Source organism: Coenobita brevimanus, chromosome 13 (assembly GCF_032717465.1).
Source record: "Coenobita brevimanus isolate Jiangsu-jjx chromosome 13, ASM3271746v2, whole genome shotgun sequence".
NCBI classification, from domain to species: Eukaryota; Metazoa; Arthropoda; class Malacostraca; order Decapoda; family Coenobitidae; genus Coenobita; species Coenobita brevimanus.
The window spans coordinates 40,064,098-40,083,538 of NC_136966.1; the positions used below are offsets into that span (position 1 = coordinate 40,064,098).

The window sequence follows — 19,441 nt, forward strand, 5'->3', positions numbered from 1 at the left end:
GGGATGTTTCCTGGTATTGTAGGTCTTGTCACACCTGTCAAGTTGTGGGGAAGTGTAATCAGACCGAAAAGGTTGCACCTCTAGTTCCCATTCCTCCTTTTGAGGCGCCTTTCACCCGTGTGTTGGTGGATATTGTGGGCCCTCTTCCTAAGACTTCTTCAGGATTTTCTTATGTGTTGACCCTCATTGATATGGCTACTCGTTATCCTGAAGCCATTCCACTTAGAAATATCTCAGCAAAGAACGTGGTTAAGGAAATGCTGGGGTTCTTCACAAAGTTTGGTCTGCCCAAGGAGGTACAGTCAGACCGGGGAAGTAATTTCATGTCAAATGTTTTCAAGCAGTCTCTGAAAGAGTTAGGCATCACCCAGATCACATCTTCAGCTTACCATCCCCAGACCCAAGGAGCATTGGAGAGATATCATCAAACACTCAAATCGATGCTCAAGAAATACTGTTTGGAACATCAGAAAGACTGGGATAAAGGTCTTCCATTTGTCGTATTTGCCGCAAGAGAATCTCCAAATGAATCACTGGGCTTCTCACCTTTTGAACTACTGTTTGGCCATGAAGTAAGAGGACCCCTTAAGCTACTCAAGGAATGCTGGCTGTCGGAGGAAGATGATGTCAACCTGCTGGAGTATGTGATGAAGTTCAAAGAACGGCTGTCCACTGCTTTACAGCTGGCAAGAGAGAATTTAGGAGCTGCCCAGGAGAAGATGAAGACTTGGTATGATAAGAAGTCCAGGTTACACCACTTTCAGCCAGGAGATCAGGTTTTGATTCTGCTACCGGTTCATGGGCAACCTCTTCAAGCCAAGTTTAGTGGTCCTTATTTCGTGGAGAAGAAACTCAGTGATGTCAACTATGTCATCGCCACACCGGATCGTAGAAAGAACAAGCAACTATGTCACATCAACATGATAAAGTTATATCACAGGCGGGACGAAAATAATCCAGTCTGCACTGTAGCTGTTCCACCCGAGTCTGCAAGTGAAGCTCTCCCATGCAGTATGAGCCTGAGTGATAGTTTGGGGAAGAATCCTGATATCATGAATGATCTCCAGACTAAGCTTTCTCATCTACCTCCCGAGGAAAGGCAGGAGTTTTCGGCATTACTGCAGGAGTACCCGCAAGTGTTCCGTGCCACTCCAGGAAGAACTACTGTGTTGATGCATGATGTCGATGTTGGAGACGCAAAGCCAATTAAACTGCCTCCTTACCGTGTGAACCCAGTGAAAGTTCCTCTCATCCAGAAAGAGCTTGGCTACCTGTTGGACCACAAGATGACTGAGCCCTGTCAGAGCGAGTGGAGTTCTCCCGTCACTCTAGTTCCTAAGCCAGGTGGGTCACAGCGGCTTTGCATTGACTACAGACGTGTTAATCAGATAACCAAAACAGACACTTACCCTCTCCCTCGTGTGGAAGATTGCATAGACAAGATCGGAAAGGCTAGGTACATACGTAATTTGATTTGTTAAAGGGATACTGGCAAGTACCTATGACTGAACGTGCTAGGGAGATCTCATGTTTTGTAACACTAGGAAAGACCTTTGCATGTTCTGTAATGCCATATGGTATGAAGAATGCACCAGCCATATTTCAGAAGCTTATGAATGTTGTAACAGAGGGTTTGGCAGGGTGTGTTGTTTATATTGATGATGTATTAATCTTCAGTGACAACTGGAAAGATCACCTATGCCATGTCAGTAAATTTCTTGAGTGTTTGGTTCAGGCTAATCTTGTAGCTAATTTATCAAAGTGTGAGTTTGGTCACGCTAAAGTTCAGTACCTTGGGTATGTAATTGGTGATGGACATGTTGCACCACCAGCAGCTAAGGTTCAGGTTATAAGTGATCTTCCCAGATCTCAAGTAGGAAAGAGCTACAAAGATTTTTGGGAATGGTAGGTTATTACAGGAGATTTGTTCTTAACTTTACAATTCTTGTATCACCACTTACAGACCTACTGAAAAAGGGAGTTAAATTTGTCTGGACAGATAACTGTGAATCCTCTTTCAACAAACTTAAAGCTATCCTATTAAGTCAGCCAGTGCTCTCTACTCCAAATTTTGCTAAGCCTTTTAAGACGGCTGTTGATGCAAGTGATACAGGAGCTGGGGCTGTTTTGCTGCAAGAGGATGATCAGGGTATTGAACACCCTGTATCTTATTACAGTAAGAAGCTCACTCCACCTCAAAAGAACTACTCAACTATTGAGAAAGAGCTTTTGGCCTTGATTTTGGGTTTACAGCATTTTTCATTTTATTTGTGTTCTGGTTTTGACCCCATAGTCATTTATACCGATCATAACCCACTGAAATTCCTTAGTAAGTTTAAAGATAAAAATCAGAGATTGACAAGATGGAGTCTACTTCTTCAGGAGTATTCATTAGACATACAACATGTCAAGGGGAAAGAAAATGTTATTGCAGATTGCTTATCTAGACTTTAGACAGATTGTTTTAGAGTAATAAGAAATTTCCTTTGTAAATTTCTTTTTCTTTGTGGGGAGGTGTTACATAGCCTATGATTTCATCATCCTTTGTGTAATTCTAACGTACAGTGTGCTGCCTGTTTGATCACGAGCGTGTTCTACCTCACTCCCCCCTTCTACCGTTATAGTAGAGTAAGTCGTTCTTTCTGTAGTTCAGAGCGGGATTGTAAACTCTTTGTCCCCATGGCTTCATTTGCACGTCCTTCTTACAAGTTGTATCAAACTCTGCTGGCCCCTATATAATGAGCTCAGTCTCTGCGTTACTGCCACTTAGATCTACTCCTCATTTTGTTCACATCTCTGTCCTCCCCTGTACAGTTATTATTGTGAGTGCTCAGGAAGTCTCCAAACATCTAGCAGCTGTGTAATTTGAGTATAACTGTTATTGCATTTTTCCTTGTACTGTGTAGCATAAGGTGTTAATTTGTAGGCCTAGTGAGGCTTTTGTGATTCATGTAACGTTCTTCCTGTCAGTCATTTTTGATAATATTTTGTATCTGTAATAATTTATCTTGCATTAACTGAGCATTACCCAGTGTATTTTCATTTTATCAGGGCTGACTTAGGTAAATTTACTTTTGCTAATTTCGTGTTAATAGAGGCTATTGCAGTTAACCATATATTTAACCTGTTTTTTGCCATTACATTATCCTTATGAGTCCTGAATGTTTTGTTGTTAGTTTGAGCATTAAACTTTAACTTGTAATTTTACCTAACTCTTTTGTTTTGAACCTGGAACTTTACGGGACAGTAGCGATTTTTAGTATTCTCACTTAAAGTGTACATTATCTTTCGCTGTTCTGTAACAATATATATATATATATATATATATATATATATATATATATATATATATATATATGTATATATATATATATATATATATATATATATATATATATATGTATATATATATATATATATATATATATATATATATATATACATACATATATATATATATATATATATATATATATATATATATATATATATATACAACCCTTAATTCACGCGAACTTTTTTCGCGCGATTTCGATTATCCACGAATTTTTCGTACAATAATTAAAGCAAAATTATAGTATTCAAATAAGTAATTTCAATATATAAGAGAAATAAATAAAATATAAAAAATGCCTACCTGCTGCCCGTGTGCACACATATATGTATGTGTGTGTGTGTGTGTGTGTGTGTGAGCATGGGAGATCGGTCTACCACGCACCACACAGTCAGTTTGAATCCGACGGTCGAACCATGCATGACTTGCAAATCGTTATTTGTGGCTTATTTTTCTGCCTTCCAGTAATTGCTTGCCTTGTCTGTCAATGGGGCATAAGCGTAGTGCTAGTGATGCATGTGGTAACACATCAAAACTGACTTGTAAAGTGATGTTGCTGACAGAGAAAGTTAAAGTGTTGGACAAACTTCAGGGAGGAATGTCAGCGACAGTTCTCCGTCAGGACGATTCCCCGTCATTTATTTACATACCAGTTTATTTAGCAAGTACAGTACACTAGTTTTTTACTTATATGAGTTATAAAATCCTCCTGAAAATTAGTTTTTAAAGTATTAATTAATCAATAATAAGTATATTAATTGAATGACGGGGAATTGTCCATGTTTTGACGGAGAATTGACTTGATGGTGAATTGTCTCAGAACCGTATGTTTGGGGTGAGTCAACTGTTCATACAATAAAGAAGGAGAACGTAGCATACGGGAGACAGTGAAGGCTAGTGCACCAGACTGTGCTAAAGTGTCTCCACCTACGCCTGTGAATTGTCTTGTAACCGCATGTTTGGGGTGAATACGTCAACTGTTCATACAATAAAGAAGGCAGAATGTAGCATAGGGGAGGCAGTGAGGCCTAGTGCACCATACTGCTGAAGTGTCTCCACCTACGCCTGTGCCTGTCAGGTTTCAGTTTTAAATTTGTTACATTGTTGTTTTCAATACTTTATGCTAGTTTATAAGGTGTATGCAGTGCATAAACAGTATTATTCAGATGTAAAATAGATATAGACATGCGTAATTATGTGCACACAAGGGCAGAACATATACGCGAATTTACCACATACGCGAAGGGTCTGGGAACCTAACCCTCGCGTGAATTAAGGGCTTACCTGTATATATAAACATATATATACATATATATATATAAACATATATATATATATATATACTGTACATATGTGTGCATTTTCGTACACTGAAGAACGAGGGTTCGCACCCCGCCAGGGTAATAAACTTTGGGAGCGTTCTTCACACCATGTACTGCATTGGCGGGCACAAGAGGAGCTGTGGTTGAACCAGTGTCGCATGCTATAAAGTATGCTTGCATCCAGTCAGCTCGGCGGGCCAATTACACTTGGTTCACAGACTACACACACATCCAAAGCCATTCCAACACTACAATTAAACTTACATGTACTTCTCACCCTACATACAATCTCTACTAGACAGCCTAAGCCACTTGGTAGAGTTACATTGGCTGTATCGTCCCCACTTTGGTTGGGATAGGCCGGTCTTGCAGTGGACACTCAAACGGCTGATGAGATTATATGAGATGAGATGAGTTAATATATATATATATATATATATATATATATAATGAGCATGATTTCATAAATTAAGATGACTATCCAACATTGGATTCACTGATCCACATTCCCCGTAAAAAGTATGTTATACTGAAGGTTTACTGTAATACAGTAAACCCTCATTATGCAATGGGGTTCTGTTCCTGAAAACCCCATCATAAAGCAATCCATCCATCGTATAGCAATCCCATTATAACATGGAGTCAATGGGGATACGTTCCCAGACATGCCTAAACTCTCACATACACACACCTTAGCACTCACATACATGAAATATCCTTATGTTTAAACATTTAAAGTAACACATTAATAGTGAATAAAGAGAAAAAAGCATGAAAACTACAGTATACAGTAGATCTTTACCTTTACTGAAGCAAGCAAAGGTTGTTTATGTGGTTCCTAGACAATTCGCCATGAAGTCAACAATTCGTCATCATAATATGGACGTTCCCAGTCAGGACAATTCCCCGTCATTCTATAAACATACTTATTACTGATTAACTGATACTTTAATAACTAATTTTCAGGGGGCTCTATCAAAGTCTATTTTCATTCAATAGCATTTGCTCTGGATATCATTAGTAAGTTGCACTTTTAGACAATATTTAACTTGTTTCTACCTTGCTGCAGTTGACTCTGAATTATGTTCTAGCACCACCCACAGCTGTTTTCATTAATTTCCACTGGTACTACAACATCCTGGGTATATTTTAAAACGACTTTGAAGAGGTACAAGTACAGTACTAAAAAACTAGTGTACTTCCTAAATAAACTGATATGAAAATAAGCGACGGGGAATCATCCTGACGACAAAAAGTCCCGATGGCGAATTGTCTTGTTATTGTTGTGATGGCGAATTGACTTGATGGCGAAATATCCCGAAACATTTATATAGACATAACATGAAGATTATTTGTATAATTCCAAAGTATGTCGATCGTTCACTTAAGGTAATTAGGCATTTATATAAATGCCAATGTCTCGTATGTAGCCTTATGCTAAGATGAAGGATCGATCATAAATCAGCTGATTCACGTTTCAATATATCATTATTTTTCATTTAATGCCCATGATTTGATGCCATATTTTACATTTACTATATAAACAATAAACCACCATCACTTTTATAACTTACATAATTAAAAAACTAGTGTACTTGCTAAATAAACTGATACGTAAATAAATGATGGGGAATCGTCCTGACGGCGAATTGTCCCTACTCGGCCTCACAGTCACAGGGACTCACAGCCCTCACTCATCAATGTCAGAACTGCCTGGATGGGCAGGGCTGGCTGGCAGGGCAGGGCTAGCTAATGAGGCTGGACCGGTGGACAAGTGTGTGTGGTCTAATGCCGACAGTGTGAGGACGTTTTTGTTGCGTTTGCACATTCGCTGTTCACTGAGCCGCGGATGATCCATCGTTGTTGCAAATCGTTCCCATTGTATAGTGGGCATAGGGTACTAAAATTTTGACATTGTATAAGCAAAATATCATACAATGAGGCATTGTATAATGAGGGTTTACTGTACTGCACCTAACAATTAGGATGTTGAAAAAGAGTTATGAAGTAAAATACAAGAAACAGGAAGTCTTATTTGTTTTTGACTGTAGAGAAGCAATAAGGCCACTCACTTGTACTTCATCTTAGCATCACACTTATATCTCTGAGGACTGCGGTCCACCAACACAAACATTGCTTGTGTCCGATCTGTTACTGTCTGCACTAGCCAGTGTGTCATTTGTCCTGCCAGATGGTGCCAAAAAAAGAAAAGAATTACCATTCTGTAAACTTATACATCAAAATTAGTAATGGAAAACCTCTCTAGTCTTTTTTTTTACAGTATACAGTATCGAATATACTCAATAGCTAAATTTTCTGCATAAAACAGTATATTGCATTTTAGTATAGTATAGTATAGTATAGTATAATATAGTATAGTATAGTATAATACAGTACTGTACTGGCAAGAAGTGAGGGAAAGGCAAGTGGCAACAGGTACCTCTACCTGCAGTACTGTACTTGTGCCCCTTGCTAGTCCTCCCACAAAGCATCCCATTGGTGAATAAGTCACAAATGCATGAAATACATATATAGAGGGAACAGGGAAACAACTGCATGTATTCTCTCATTTACCCAAAATATACCTTGCCATGAATAACAAGACATAACTAAAACTGGTTCACACTAAATCTGTTCAATAGAGTGACAATTTTACTACTCTATTCTGACAAATGCCAGGTGAGAACCCCTGCACTGATGGGGTCAAATGCAAGTTTTATTCAGACTCATTCAAAACAATGACTCATTTTATTCTTGATACAGCCAGATGACATTATTTAGCTAAGTAGAGACCCTCTGAAGTGAAGGAATCAACTTACATACATATTACATCCTTGGAAGATTCTCCTTCTCACCTCAGGCCTCCAACTTGTAATAAATTTTACTCTTCCGCTCCCTCATCATAAGTGCCATTTTAAAACAAACAAATACGTCATGATCTCTTCTTACACATACACAACTCTCTCTTCTGCCTTTCTACTTCCTCATTTCCAATGCTCCCCAATAACTTTCTTCTTCTTTTTTTTTTTTTAAATAACAGAACAGAGGAAGGAAAAACAAATGAATAAAAAAAAAAAAAATCCATGCACCAGATGACTGGTGTCCGCTGTTCATAAAATATCTGTAACATTTAGACTTGAACAGCAGTAGGTTGAAGTCTGGAGGGAAACAACTCTGGGGAAGCGAGTTCCAGAGAGATGCAGTTCGGGGAATGAAAGAATTCTGATAGGCAGAAGTTCTGCAGTATGGCTGAGTGACATTCCAGTCATGAGCGCTGCCAGCTGCCCGTGTAGCACGAGGGAAGGCATGGAGAGGTGGCTCCATGGACGCAACTTCGACTGAGCATTTGCTGTAAAAATATCTGTAAAATAACGCAAGGCAGGCAAGATTCCTTCTTACTTGTAGGGGAGGTAGTTTATTAGTAATAGCAGGGTTATTAATAATTCTAACAGCCTTGTTCTGAATTTTGTCTACTTGTTTTAATGCAACATCTCCACATCCGCTCCACAAGGGTGAGCAGTATTCAAGCTGAGAGCTTATAATGATAACTAACTGCTCGTCAGTGAAGAAGTTACGGACTCTGTACAATAATCCAAGTTTCTTTGAGGCAGTTTTAGCAAGTGATCTGACATAAGAGGTCCAGCTGAGGGCACTGTTAAGCGAGACGCCGAGAATTTCAATACTTTTGGAAATGGGAATATTTGTAGCATTGAAGGTAACATACAATTCTGGCAATATCTTCCTATATAATAAACTGTATATATTTAGTTTTACTAGCATTAAATGAGACAAAGTTGTTTTGTCCCCATTCACTGATCACGGATAAGTCTTGATTTAAAGAGATGGCTGTACTGAGGTAAGCGTTAGAGATATTGGACTTTGCAAATGCATGTGAGTGTGAATGAACTATGAAGTGTTGAGTCATCTGCATATAAATGGATGGGATTGTGAGTGACAGATAAGAGATCATTAATATGAACGAGGAACAGGGTTGGTGCCAGAACTGATCCCTGCGGCACGCCGGCGTTAACTGATTGGAAAGTGGAATATACATTATCTACTTTTACTCTTATTTTTCTATTGCTGAGATATGAGGAAATCAAAGGAACAAAAGAGTTTAGTCCATAGCAAGGGAGTTTGGACAACAGGGAACGGTGCCACACACTGTCAAAAGCTTTAGGAATATCCAGGGCTACTGCATGAGTTTCACCATGTAGAGCAACTGACTGATGGATGGTATGAGTTAGGAGATTGAGTATGTCAATGGTGGATCTTTCTTGGCAAAAACCATATTGTCTATCACTAATTAAGTTGTTGGATTCAAGATGTTTAACTATGTGCTTATTAATTACAGTTTCAAAAACCTTACCAAGAGAAGATGTGACAGCTATTGGTCTGTAATCAGAGGGGTCAGAGGAACTTCTTTTCTTTGGAATTGGGTGGATATTGGCTTCTTTCCACGAATTAGGGAATGAAGAAGTACGTATGCATAGTCTAAATAATTTTGCAAGAACAGAGACAAGTTCTGGGGAACTCTTTTTCAAAACAATTGGTGGAATTCCATCTGGGCCTGGAGCTTTGTTGGTAGGTAATTGTCTAGGATGGATTTCACACACCTTGTCTGTATCTTAACCCCTAAAACGCGGATCGTCGCTTTTGCGACGGTCGGCCCAAAGGACAGAACGTCGGATCGTCGCGTTTGCGATTTGAGTTAATTTTGAATAACCGCGGGCAAGCAGGCTCCAGCTGGTATTGTCTATCAGTACTGCCACCTGTGAGCTATGTTTAGCACACTTGACCTTTGTACTACTGACCTCGGTTGTTGCCAAGTATAATTTTTTTTACCTACCCACGCACCGATGCGCAGCCCTCCCTCGTCGTGTGATATGGCAACGCGCGGACGGCTCATACGTGTCAATCTGCGCCGTCATCTCGCAAGCACTTTCTGCTATTGGGAAACGCTTGTTTCTCCAGTTGTCACATTGTGATTTTTTTGCGCGGTTTGCCCCTGATTAGCGTCAGTCCACGCGAATCTTCCACGGTGACACCATGTCAAATTCAAGCTCTTCCAAGTCTGTGCCTTCCAGCCCTCCGAAAAAGGGTTTTGTGACCTCAACCCCCTTCAAAACCTTACCAGGAACTGCTAAGGGACTGAGTGACTCTGCAATAGCCAGTGAACTATTGAAAGCTTCGATGGATTATGGGAGTGACGTTGGTGTTTGGTCAAGCCTGGGAGAGTCTGACACGCAATCGAGTGCTGAGTCTGTGCCAGAAGTGACTGTTTCAGTGCCCGAAGTGAGTGTTTCAGTGCCAAGCACCTCAACAGGCAAGGCTCCTGTGAAAAGGGGCTTGGAATATGGGAAGGGGGCAAAGAGGAAAAGGAGTGGTGACCCAAGCTCACTGCCATTGTCCCCTACGCCACGTCACGCCACCGCCAGCCCACCACGCACTCCCAGCCCCATTCTCTCGTCCTCCTCTTCTGCTGCCCTGTCTCCTGAGTCTGCAGAGTCGCCTTCACCACCTCGAAAGGGAAGTAGACGTTCTACTTTACGTAGTAGAGGTTTTCGTAGGCCCAGTGTTCGTGTTGGTAGAGCTAGAACTTTGTCCCCTAGTGTAAGGCTAGCTCGTAAGGAAACTCGCACTAGGCAACTCGCCAGTCACGCCACCGCGAGTGACCTTGAACCCTCTGATAATGTCCCCACCACCACTACACCAACACGACCTAGGACAGCCTCTGCCTCAAGCACTGTCTCACCGCCTGCCTCACCCACTCCCACACGACCTGCCTCACCCCCCGCCGCCCCCAGCACCTCACAGCCTAGGCAGGGCACTCTTGATGCCTTCGTGTGGTCAGAGGGCTCAGATTTTGTGCTGGAGGATCTGCCCTTTGATGACAGTGGGTGTGGAGTTCAGGCTGACTTCCCTGTCGACGAGGATGGTGAATGCTTGGACTACCTGTTGGCCTTCCTTGACAACGAGGTAATGGAGCAGATTTGTACCGAGACAAACAGATACGAGGGGCAATCTGCTGCAGTTCGCGAAGGAGAAGGTGAGGCGGCAACGCCATCCACGTCGCGGATGGCAGCATGGGTGCCTCTAACGATCAGGGAACTTTTTGTATTTATTGGGTTGATGTTATTGATGCCCCACAATTGGAAACATAAGCTGGAGGAATACTGGAGTTCAGACGATCTTTGCCCAACACCAATTTTTAATAAATACATGAGCCGCGATCGTTTTAGGCAGCTCATGACTTACCTTCACTTCGCGAACAATGATGAGCCTTCCCGAACTGACCCATTATGGAAAGTGAGGGGAATCCTGAACTTGATCAAGGATAAGTTTACGAGGTTCCTGCGCCCTTTCAAGAAAGTGGTGATTGACGAGTCCTTGGTTTTGTTCAGGGGCCGTCTTCGGTTTGTGCAGTATATTCCAAGCAAACGGCACCGCTTTGGAATCAAGTTTTTCGTGCTGTGTGACTGCAAGACGGGGTTCATCTTAGACTTCGTGAGAGAAATTACCAATATGCCGGGAATCGAACCCGGGACTCTCAGGTGAGAGCCAGGCAGCATACCACTACACCACGACCAGGTAAAAGTTAACTCACGTTGTCACAATCTTGTAACCAACGTCCCTCCGCCCCCACTGTGGGCATCAAGAGGATGAGTTAACCCCCTGGCACTCGGGCAAGTAGATGCTTTTAATCTATCCCAAACACTTACGGCAAGTCAGAATGAAGAGAGAACCTGTATTTTTTTTCACAGGAAAAATCATCAGAGAAATTACCAATATGCCGGGAATCGAACCCGGGACTCTCAGGTGAGAGCCAGGCAGCATACCACTACACCACGACCAGGTAAAAGTTAACTCACGTTGTCACAATCTTGTAACCAACGTCCCTCCGCCCCCACTGTGGGCATCAAGAGGATGAGTTAACCCCCTGGCACTCGGGCAAGTAGATGCTTTTAATCTATCCCAAACACTTACGGCAAGTCAGAATGAAGAGAGAACCTGGTCGTGGTGTAGTGGTATGCTGCCTGGCTCTCACCTGAGAGTCCCGGGTTCGATTCCCGGCATATTGGTAATTTCTCTGATGATTTTTCCTGTGAAAAAAAATACAGGTTCTCTCTTTAGACTTCGTGATTTACACCGCCAGCAATGTCGATTTGGACAAGACTGACCCCCTTGAATTCTCTGGTTCTGTGGTGAAAGTGCTTTTGGAAAAGTACTTTGGCGAGAATCATGTCCTGTATACGGACAATTACTATACAGCTCCTAAACTCGCCAAGTACCTTTCTGAACACGGCGTCGGATCCTGTGGCACTGTCAGGAGCAATAGGGCACACTACCCTGCCTTCCCCGAGGCTGGAAAGTCAAAGCGGGGAGACAAGCACCTGAAGAAATCTGACAAGATGCTTGCGATCAGGTGGCATGATAAGAGAGTCGTGAATGTGCTCACCACAGTACACAAGGGGGAAATGCTGGCCACAGGGAAGGTCGACAGAAGGACTGGCGAGCCTGTGATGAAGCCTGATGCTGTCATTGACTACAACGTCAATATGCGGCTGGTGGACAAGTCTGACATGATGATCGGAGAGATAGACTGCCTGAGGAAGAATCGTCGTTGGTACAGGAAGGTGTTCTTGCACCTGATTGATATGTGCATGCTGAACGCCTTCATCCTGTATAAAATCAAGAACAGGAAGCCAGCAAACTACTCTCTCCGAAGATTTTCTAAGACTTGTGTCTACCAGCTGCTTCAGCGTTATGGCCAGGTACTTGCAACAGGTCCCAAACGCCACCCTCAGACACCTCCAGACCACCTACAGTGTCAGGCCTACTTTCAGCGACACCGCCTGGAGCCACTGCCTGCCGCTGCCAAGAGGGGAAAAGCACTGAGGAGGTGTCATGTGTGCAGCCACACTACCAGACAGGACAGAACCTTTAGGCGCACCTCCTTGCAGTGCAAAGAGTGCAAAATTCCCCTCTCTGCTTACCCGTGTTTCTTTGACTACCACAGCCTGACTAGATTTTGAAAATAAGGGTAAGATTCTTGGAAATAATACTGAGAGTGACAGTGATACTAGTGTTTAGTTTTCTTTTACGTACTGACAGTGACAGCCTGATGAGTGTAAATTAGTGTATGTACTTGTAAAAGCACTGACAGTGACAGTGTTTTTTGGTGTAAATAATTGTACATAGTAATAATATAAGTATTGAGAGTGACAGTCACTCCAGTGTAAGAAGTTGAAAGCATATGTTCCTATTCTATGTTCTGACAGTGACAGTTTGTTGTGTAGAAAATATTATTTTTATAACAATGGACAGTGACACTGATGAATAAGGCAAAAAACGGACAGCTACAGTGAAAGTGAGCGATAGAAATGAAGTGCGAGTGGCCGACCGGAGCGAGAATAAAGTGCCTGCCGTAAGGCTGAATAAACTCGCGCCGCGGTGGTCTTCCTCAGTCCCGATCCACAATACTGGCAGTGACAGTGATTTTTATGGCCGTAATAGTGACATGCGAACGTTTGCGAAGTACTATGATGGAAAATAATGTAGTATACGTGTTTTTAGCCGTGAAAAGGCAAATGTGACAATAGTGACGGGAAGATCGCTGCAGCGCTGCATGTCGGCCGTGCGCTCCGTTCATTTTAGCCTTATTTTCAGTGCTTATTGTACAAATACGGATTCCAAACAACCTGTACGTTGTTGTATAAAGTGTACTGCGACAGACTGAGGCTGTGGTAGAAAGAAAACCGGGTTTCTGGAGGTGTGAAAGTGAAGACTTTGTTACCCAACTTTGCAAGTCTTCACAAGTCCTTTGGTAGTCCATGAAGGCTCAACATGTGTCTCAGGAGAAAGCTGAATGTAAGTACTATATGCCATAAAAATTTTAATGCTCTAGGGTTAATCTCTGATTTTTGGCAAATATTTTCCCACAGGTACTCAGACCCCGCTACAACCCCGCCACAGCGGGGGGATCGGCCGTACACAGCCGCGTTTTAGGGGTTAAGTGGAACAATGTCGGGAGAGGCAAGTTCTAGTGCTGGAACATTCTGGTTGGCTTCCTCTAAGGTAGAATTTCTGGCAAATGTATTGGCAAAGATATCTGCTTTCCCACGCGGGTCATTAGTAATGTTGCCATCTGGAGATTTTAGTGGGGGAATGGATGATGACTTGTTGAAGTTATTATTGAAAGAATTGAGAGTTGACCAGTATATTCTATTGTCATTAGGGTTGTTAAGTAGTTTTGTTGCTTGGTTTTGAAGGAAGTTTGATTTAGCAAGATTTATTACAGCTTTTGCATGGTTTCTAGCAATTTTAAATTGAGAGAGTGATTCAGATGTTTTTTATTTCAAGTAATAGTTATATGCTGAAGACTTTTGGGCTGTTGCTCTGGCACAGTTGCTATCAAACCATTTTGGAGAGTTCGATCTTTTAGTGAATTGTTGACTTGGTATGAATAAATCCATACCAGCTAGTATTAAATCGCAAATGTGGGACTGGGTAGAATTGACATCGCTAGAGAAGAAAGACTCCCATGAAATGTCAGCAAGATAATTTCTAAACTCGTCCCAGTTTGCCCTATCAAAGTGCCATCGGGTCACCCTGACAGGTTCAGAATGGGGAGGTTTGGGGGGCTTTGATGAGATTGTGGTCAGAGGATCCAAGTGGAGACAATACCTCTATCCTGTAGTGATCTGGATTATTTGTCAGGAACAGATCCAAAAGATGGGCATTATGGTTAGGATTATCTGGTATTCTGGTTGGTTGCTTTACCAGTTGTGTGAGATTAAACGATTCTGCAAACAGCTCGCACTCTAGACCAGCATCGTCAGTCCTGGCAGAGTGCAATAACCATTCAACAATATGTACGTTAAAATCACCCAAGATGGTAATTTCGGTGTTAAGGGCAAGATTAAGGTTACTCAACTGTGTGGAAATGGAATCAAATACACTAGGTTCAGAAGAAGCGTTGGGGGAGCGATAAACTACACAGACATATTTGGTGATATTTTGATAGTTTAGTTTATACAGTGAGTAATCAAAACCGCGTGAAGTGAAGTTTAAAATGGTGTCAACTGCATATTGGGATTTGATATAACAACAGGTGCCACCCTTATTACGGAAGTTTGTGAGGAGATTGTAACCAGGAAAAGAAATATGGGGATATTTCAGTAGACGGTGAGATTTGTGGTTCTGTGAGGAATAAGGCCAGAGGGGATATGGACTGCAGGAAAAAATGGACTGAATTTAAGTTGGCATTAAGCCCACGGATGTTGAAGAATAAGGCGGCATTTTCACTTCTCCGCTGATGAGCATGACCTGAAATCGCATTAGTTGCTGCCGGCACAGTCGCTTGATGCCAGGAGGACCCTGTGCCGCCAGCCCTACCCTGCCAGTGGTGGCAATCCGAGGTACCACCTCTTTTGAAAGTAAAATTGCAGTGGCCATTGCTAAGAGAGTGGAATAGAGGTGTGATGTCTTATGTGCATGTAGTGTAGTGTAGACAGTTGAAGGTAGAGGTATTAAGAGAGTATGCTGGCCTACTCTCTGTGTAAATGAAAGCACTGAAAATGTTCAGCAAAGGGGGATGGTCAGGATCAAGTCCTGAGGGCTGGTGAAACGGGAGCTCCAGCTCTCCCTATCACCAGCTCGCCATCCACCTCGGGAGTACTGCCCTGTTCGACTGGTGCTACAGTCTATTCCACATTTATTCCTCTACTTACTTCCTCAACCCAAGCATTTGCCTCAGTATCATTTTTCCCCTTCACCACAGCCCTTCTCACATGCTTCTTCACTTCTTTAATTTCACCTGCATCATACCTACCTGTAGTGCTATAATTTTAAGTATTAGTGTAAGTTAGTATATGCTAGTTTTGTAGGTGTAATCTTAAGCTTAGGTAATTTATAAATATAGCTTGGACTGTTCATGATTTAACCGTTAAGTTCTATATTCAGGTTTAGTCTTAGTTGATATTCATAATGTGAACATGATCCTGATACTGATGGTACCAAACTGAGTACTGGTGTGAATATGATTAATGTCTATACATAATGAACCATCCGTTTCAACAAAGAAGTATAACCGCGGAAATTTTAGTAGGGATTAAAAATCGCGAATGTCTTTCTTCGTATTCTGATCTAGAGATTTACCTGCTGAAGTCAAGAGTAATCCCCTTTTGAACTATGCAGTGGTGAGCTGAGAGTGTCTGAAGTAAGATTGTTGAAGGTAATCATTAGTGACGCTTGAAATTCACGTTATTGGAGTCTTTTTTACAGTCACGTAGGCATATAAACCGACACGGTAATAAAACTGTTTGAAGTCCTAATTGATTTGGCTTCGTTATGATTAAAGTTCCTGCACGCTTAGTGCAAAAATTTTAAACATCATAAGTCATTTATCTACGTACGTTAAGTGCAAACGAATATCTCATACTTTTTGGAGATCTAGTAGAAAAAAATATATTACAAAGTAATCAGCTAAAGTTGTAGCCGAGTCCCGAACACTGTCTTGATGAGTATAAAAAAGCACGGGGCAGCGACAACCGCCAGACCGCCGCTCCTCTTCATCGTTACAGGTTAGTGCCCGAATTCTCACCTCTCCCCCTCTCTCCCTCGTGTGATAAGTCCTCATATAGGTAAGTTAAATTTGTGATATTTCCCCTGAACCCACTTGCACTAATTAATGAGACCGTCACTTCTCTTCATCATTACAGAGATTGTCTGTGCAAGCCACTGCCAAACACCTCACATTAAATCACCCCCCCCACCCTTTTTTCTTAGTTCATGTAGCCTAAGTAACGAATATATCGGCTGGTCCATTTTAACTACAGTCCATCTGATCACTGTTCATATAATTATTTTAATTTTACTGCATATGATTCTTGAGTTATACGAGTTTAAACTTAAGAGAATATCTTGGTGGTAATCTTTGAATCTTCCTGAAGAGTCCAACTGTGACCACGGGATAAATATATCAAGGTGTATCAGTATTCTTTTAATCTTCCCGAAGAGTCCAACTGTGACCACAGGATTAATATACAGTATCTATGTGTATCAATATTCTTTCAATATTAATTTAGCTTGCAAAGTTTCATATTTCTAGTGATGTAGATCCTCATTATTATTTTGTTTGGGTTCATTCACAATTTGAAGAGTAATCTGTCTCAGTTCTTAATGCTTAGTAAATCTTAGGTTAAGTTATTTCAAGTCTGAGTTTTGCTTTCCTCCAAGGAGTGGTACACACATGATTGTGTGGCCCGCAAGATGTGCTAATATCTAACTACTCACGCCCTCTCTAATAAGATCACGTTATCACATTTCCCATAAACTCTAATAAGATCACACTACCTCATTTCCCATAAATTCTCAAATAAGATCACGCCACCACATTTCCCATAAACTCTAATAAAATCACGCAACCTCATATCCCGTAAATGAGATCACGCCACCCATTTTCCGTAATCTCTAATATTCCCAGCATTACACTGGTGTCATTAGCGGTGACAAAATCTCTGAGCATTACACTGGTGGCTCTAAAAAGTTTTCGTCGTTACATACCTACAGCTAGATGTATACAGTACACTAGATTCTTTTTCATCTCTTCCAGTAATTTTTCCACTTTTACCTTCCATCTTTCTCTCCATGCATCTGACTCTGGGCACAATGTTCTCTAAGGTCCAGCAGTCCTCCTATATGCCTCACACATTCACATATCACCATTTCAGAACTAATACCCACCATCCATACTGAACACACGCCAGGTGTTTTTGTGATAACATGTGGGTGGGTTTTGTGGAAAGTCATTAAAGTTTATCTTAATGAAATTCAAATCATCAAACCGTTCCCTGCCCCAGCTAGGGACTGAATTTGCATCCTATCACACAACAGGTCACCTCAACCACTTGCTAATTCTATCTTATCCTTAGCATGGTATCATGCCATAATGAGAAACATGAGTTCTCCCTTCCTCCTTCCACTTACAGTATACCTGTAACCAACTTCTGGTCCAAAAAGTAAGTATGGTAGACTCTCCCTATAATGGACTAACTGGAATCCATTAAATCCAATGGTCCCTCCCTGAGGTGGGATTTCAAGCACATGTTTGAAAACATGTGAAGGTGGATGGAGTAGTTGGTGAGTGCGGTGTGCCTGCTGAGATAGATGACAATGGCAGTGCTTTAGTGGACATGTGTGCTGGGAAAGGGTTGTTGATAGCCAATACCTTCTTCAGGCACAAAATGATCCACAGGTATACATGGCGAGTGATGAGAAGGGTGGATGGTGAACTGAATGAAAGGAAGGCAATGATTGATTATGTGTGTGTGGATGAAAGGATGCGAAGGTGTGTAATGGATGCAAGAGCATATAGAGGATGGGGGAGTTGTGGTCAGAATCAAGGTCCAAGTAAAACTGAGAAACAGAAGAAGGGAAGGACAGGAGGAAGGAGTAGATGCAAGGAGAGTGGAAAGATTACAAGAGGATGGGAAAAAGAAAGAACATAAGACAGAAGTGGAGGAGTGATTGGGTAAATATGGATTGGAGCAGATGGGGGACGTGGAAGGTGTGTGCAAGATATTTACAGAAGAAATATGTGCAGCACGTGAGGTGGTGTGTGGGGTGAAGAGAAGACGAAAAGGGGTGTAAGAAACAGCATGGTGGAATGAAAAGGTGAAACAGGCTGTGGCACAAAAGAAGAAAGCATATAGTGAGTGGATGAGAAACACAGGCATGGAGGAAGTTGAGAGATGGAAGAGAGAGTTATATGTAGAGAGGTGAAAAGATTAATAAGAGAGAGTAAGAAGAGAGTGGATGAGGAATTTGGAAGGAATTTGAGTGTAAAGTGGTGGGAATGTAAGAAAATGTTCTGGAAAGAGATAAAGAGAGTTAGACAGGGTGGCAATGAAGTTAGTCGGGGAGTGAAAGATAAAAATGGTAGCTTGATAGTGGAGAAGGGAGAAAAAGTGAGCAGATGGAGAGAACACTTTAACCCCTACACCGCGGGCATGTTTACCAATGTTTTGCATGTCCCGCGGGGTTATTCGGGCTCCGGCAGACTCTCAAAAAATATTTGCCAAAAATCAGTTATTAGTCCTAGAATATTAAAATTACATATGCTTATGGCACATACCTTCAGCTTTCTCCTGGAATGTTTGTTGAGCCTTCGTCGGTTACCGTAGGACTTGTGGAGACCTCTGAAGTTGGGTAACGAAGTCTCCACTTTACACTTCCCGACAACCCGTAATACGATTACCACAGCCAGATATTAACACTATAAACACTACTCTATGATTTTCAAGTAGTTTCGGATCCATACTCCAAGAAAAAAAACACTGTGAAAGCAATGAAAATTACGAGCACGTCTGACCGTCGCACTTGCGCTAGTTCGCTCTTGGTACTCTGTCACTTATTATTCATAAAACCTCTCACACTTTATATTTCTATTACTATATCATATTCATATATATCTGGAGTTTTTCTCCACAAGTTTCCTTCAGTAGTATTAGTTTACTGTCACTGAAGTCATTCAATTTTTCATTCAGTAAAATACGTAGAGAGCCACGGATTCACTTTCACTGTTATAATATAAAGTATTTGTACTCATATTCTTAAATTACTAATTACTTACATTACTATTTACATTTTCTATTGTATTTTCAATATTTACCCTTCTATTTCACTTACACTATGTTAGTCACTGTCACTTTCAGTAAGATAAAACTATAATACACTGTTCAATCATATGTACTGAATATCCATTGCTTTCACTTGCTATTTA

General features: G+C 41.5%; 1 protein-coding gene across 1 annotated transcript in view; it reads right to left on the minus strand.

Moving 5' to 3' along the window:
- LOC145414186 (tRNA:m(4)X modification enzyme TRM13 homolog) overlaps positions 1–19,441 on the minus strand; it is a 382,509-nt gene that overhangs the window by 224,364 nt on the left and 138,704 nt on the right. The window contains exon 6 of the mRNA XM_080283763.1: positions 6,729–6,840. Within this exon, the coding sequence (XP_080139889.1) occupies positions 6,729–6,840 (112 nt within the window). The remainder of the gene's footprint in view (positions 1–6,728; positions 6,841–19,441) is intronic.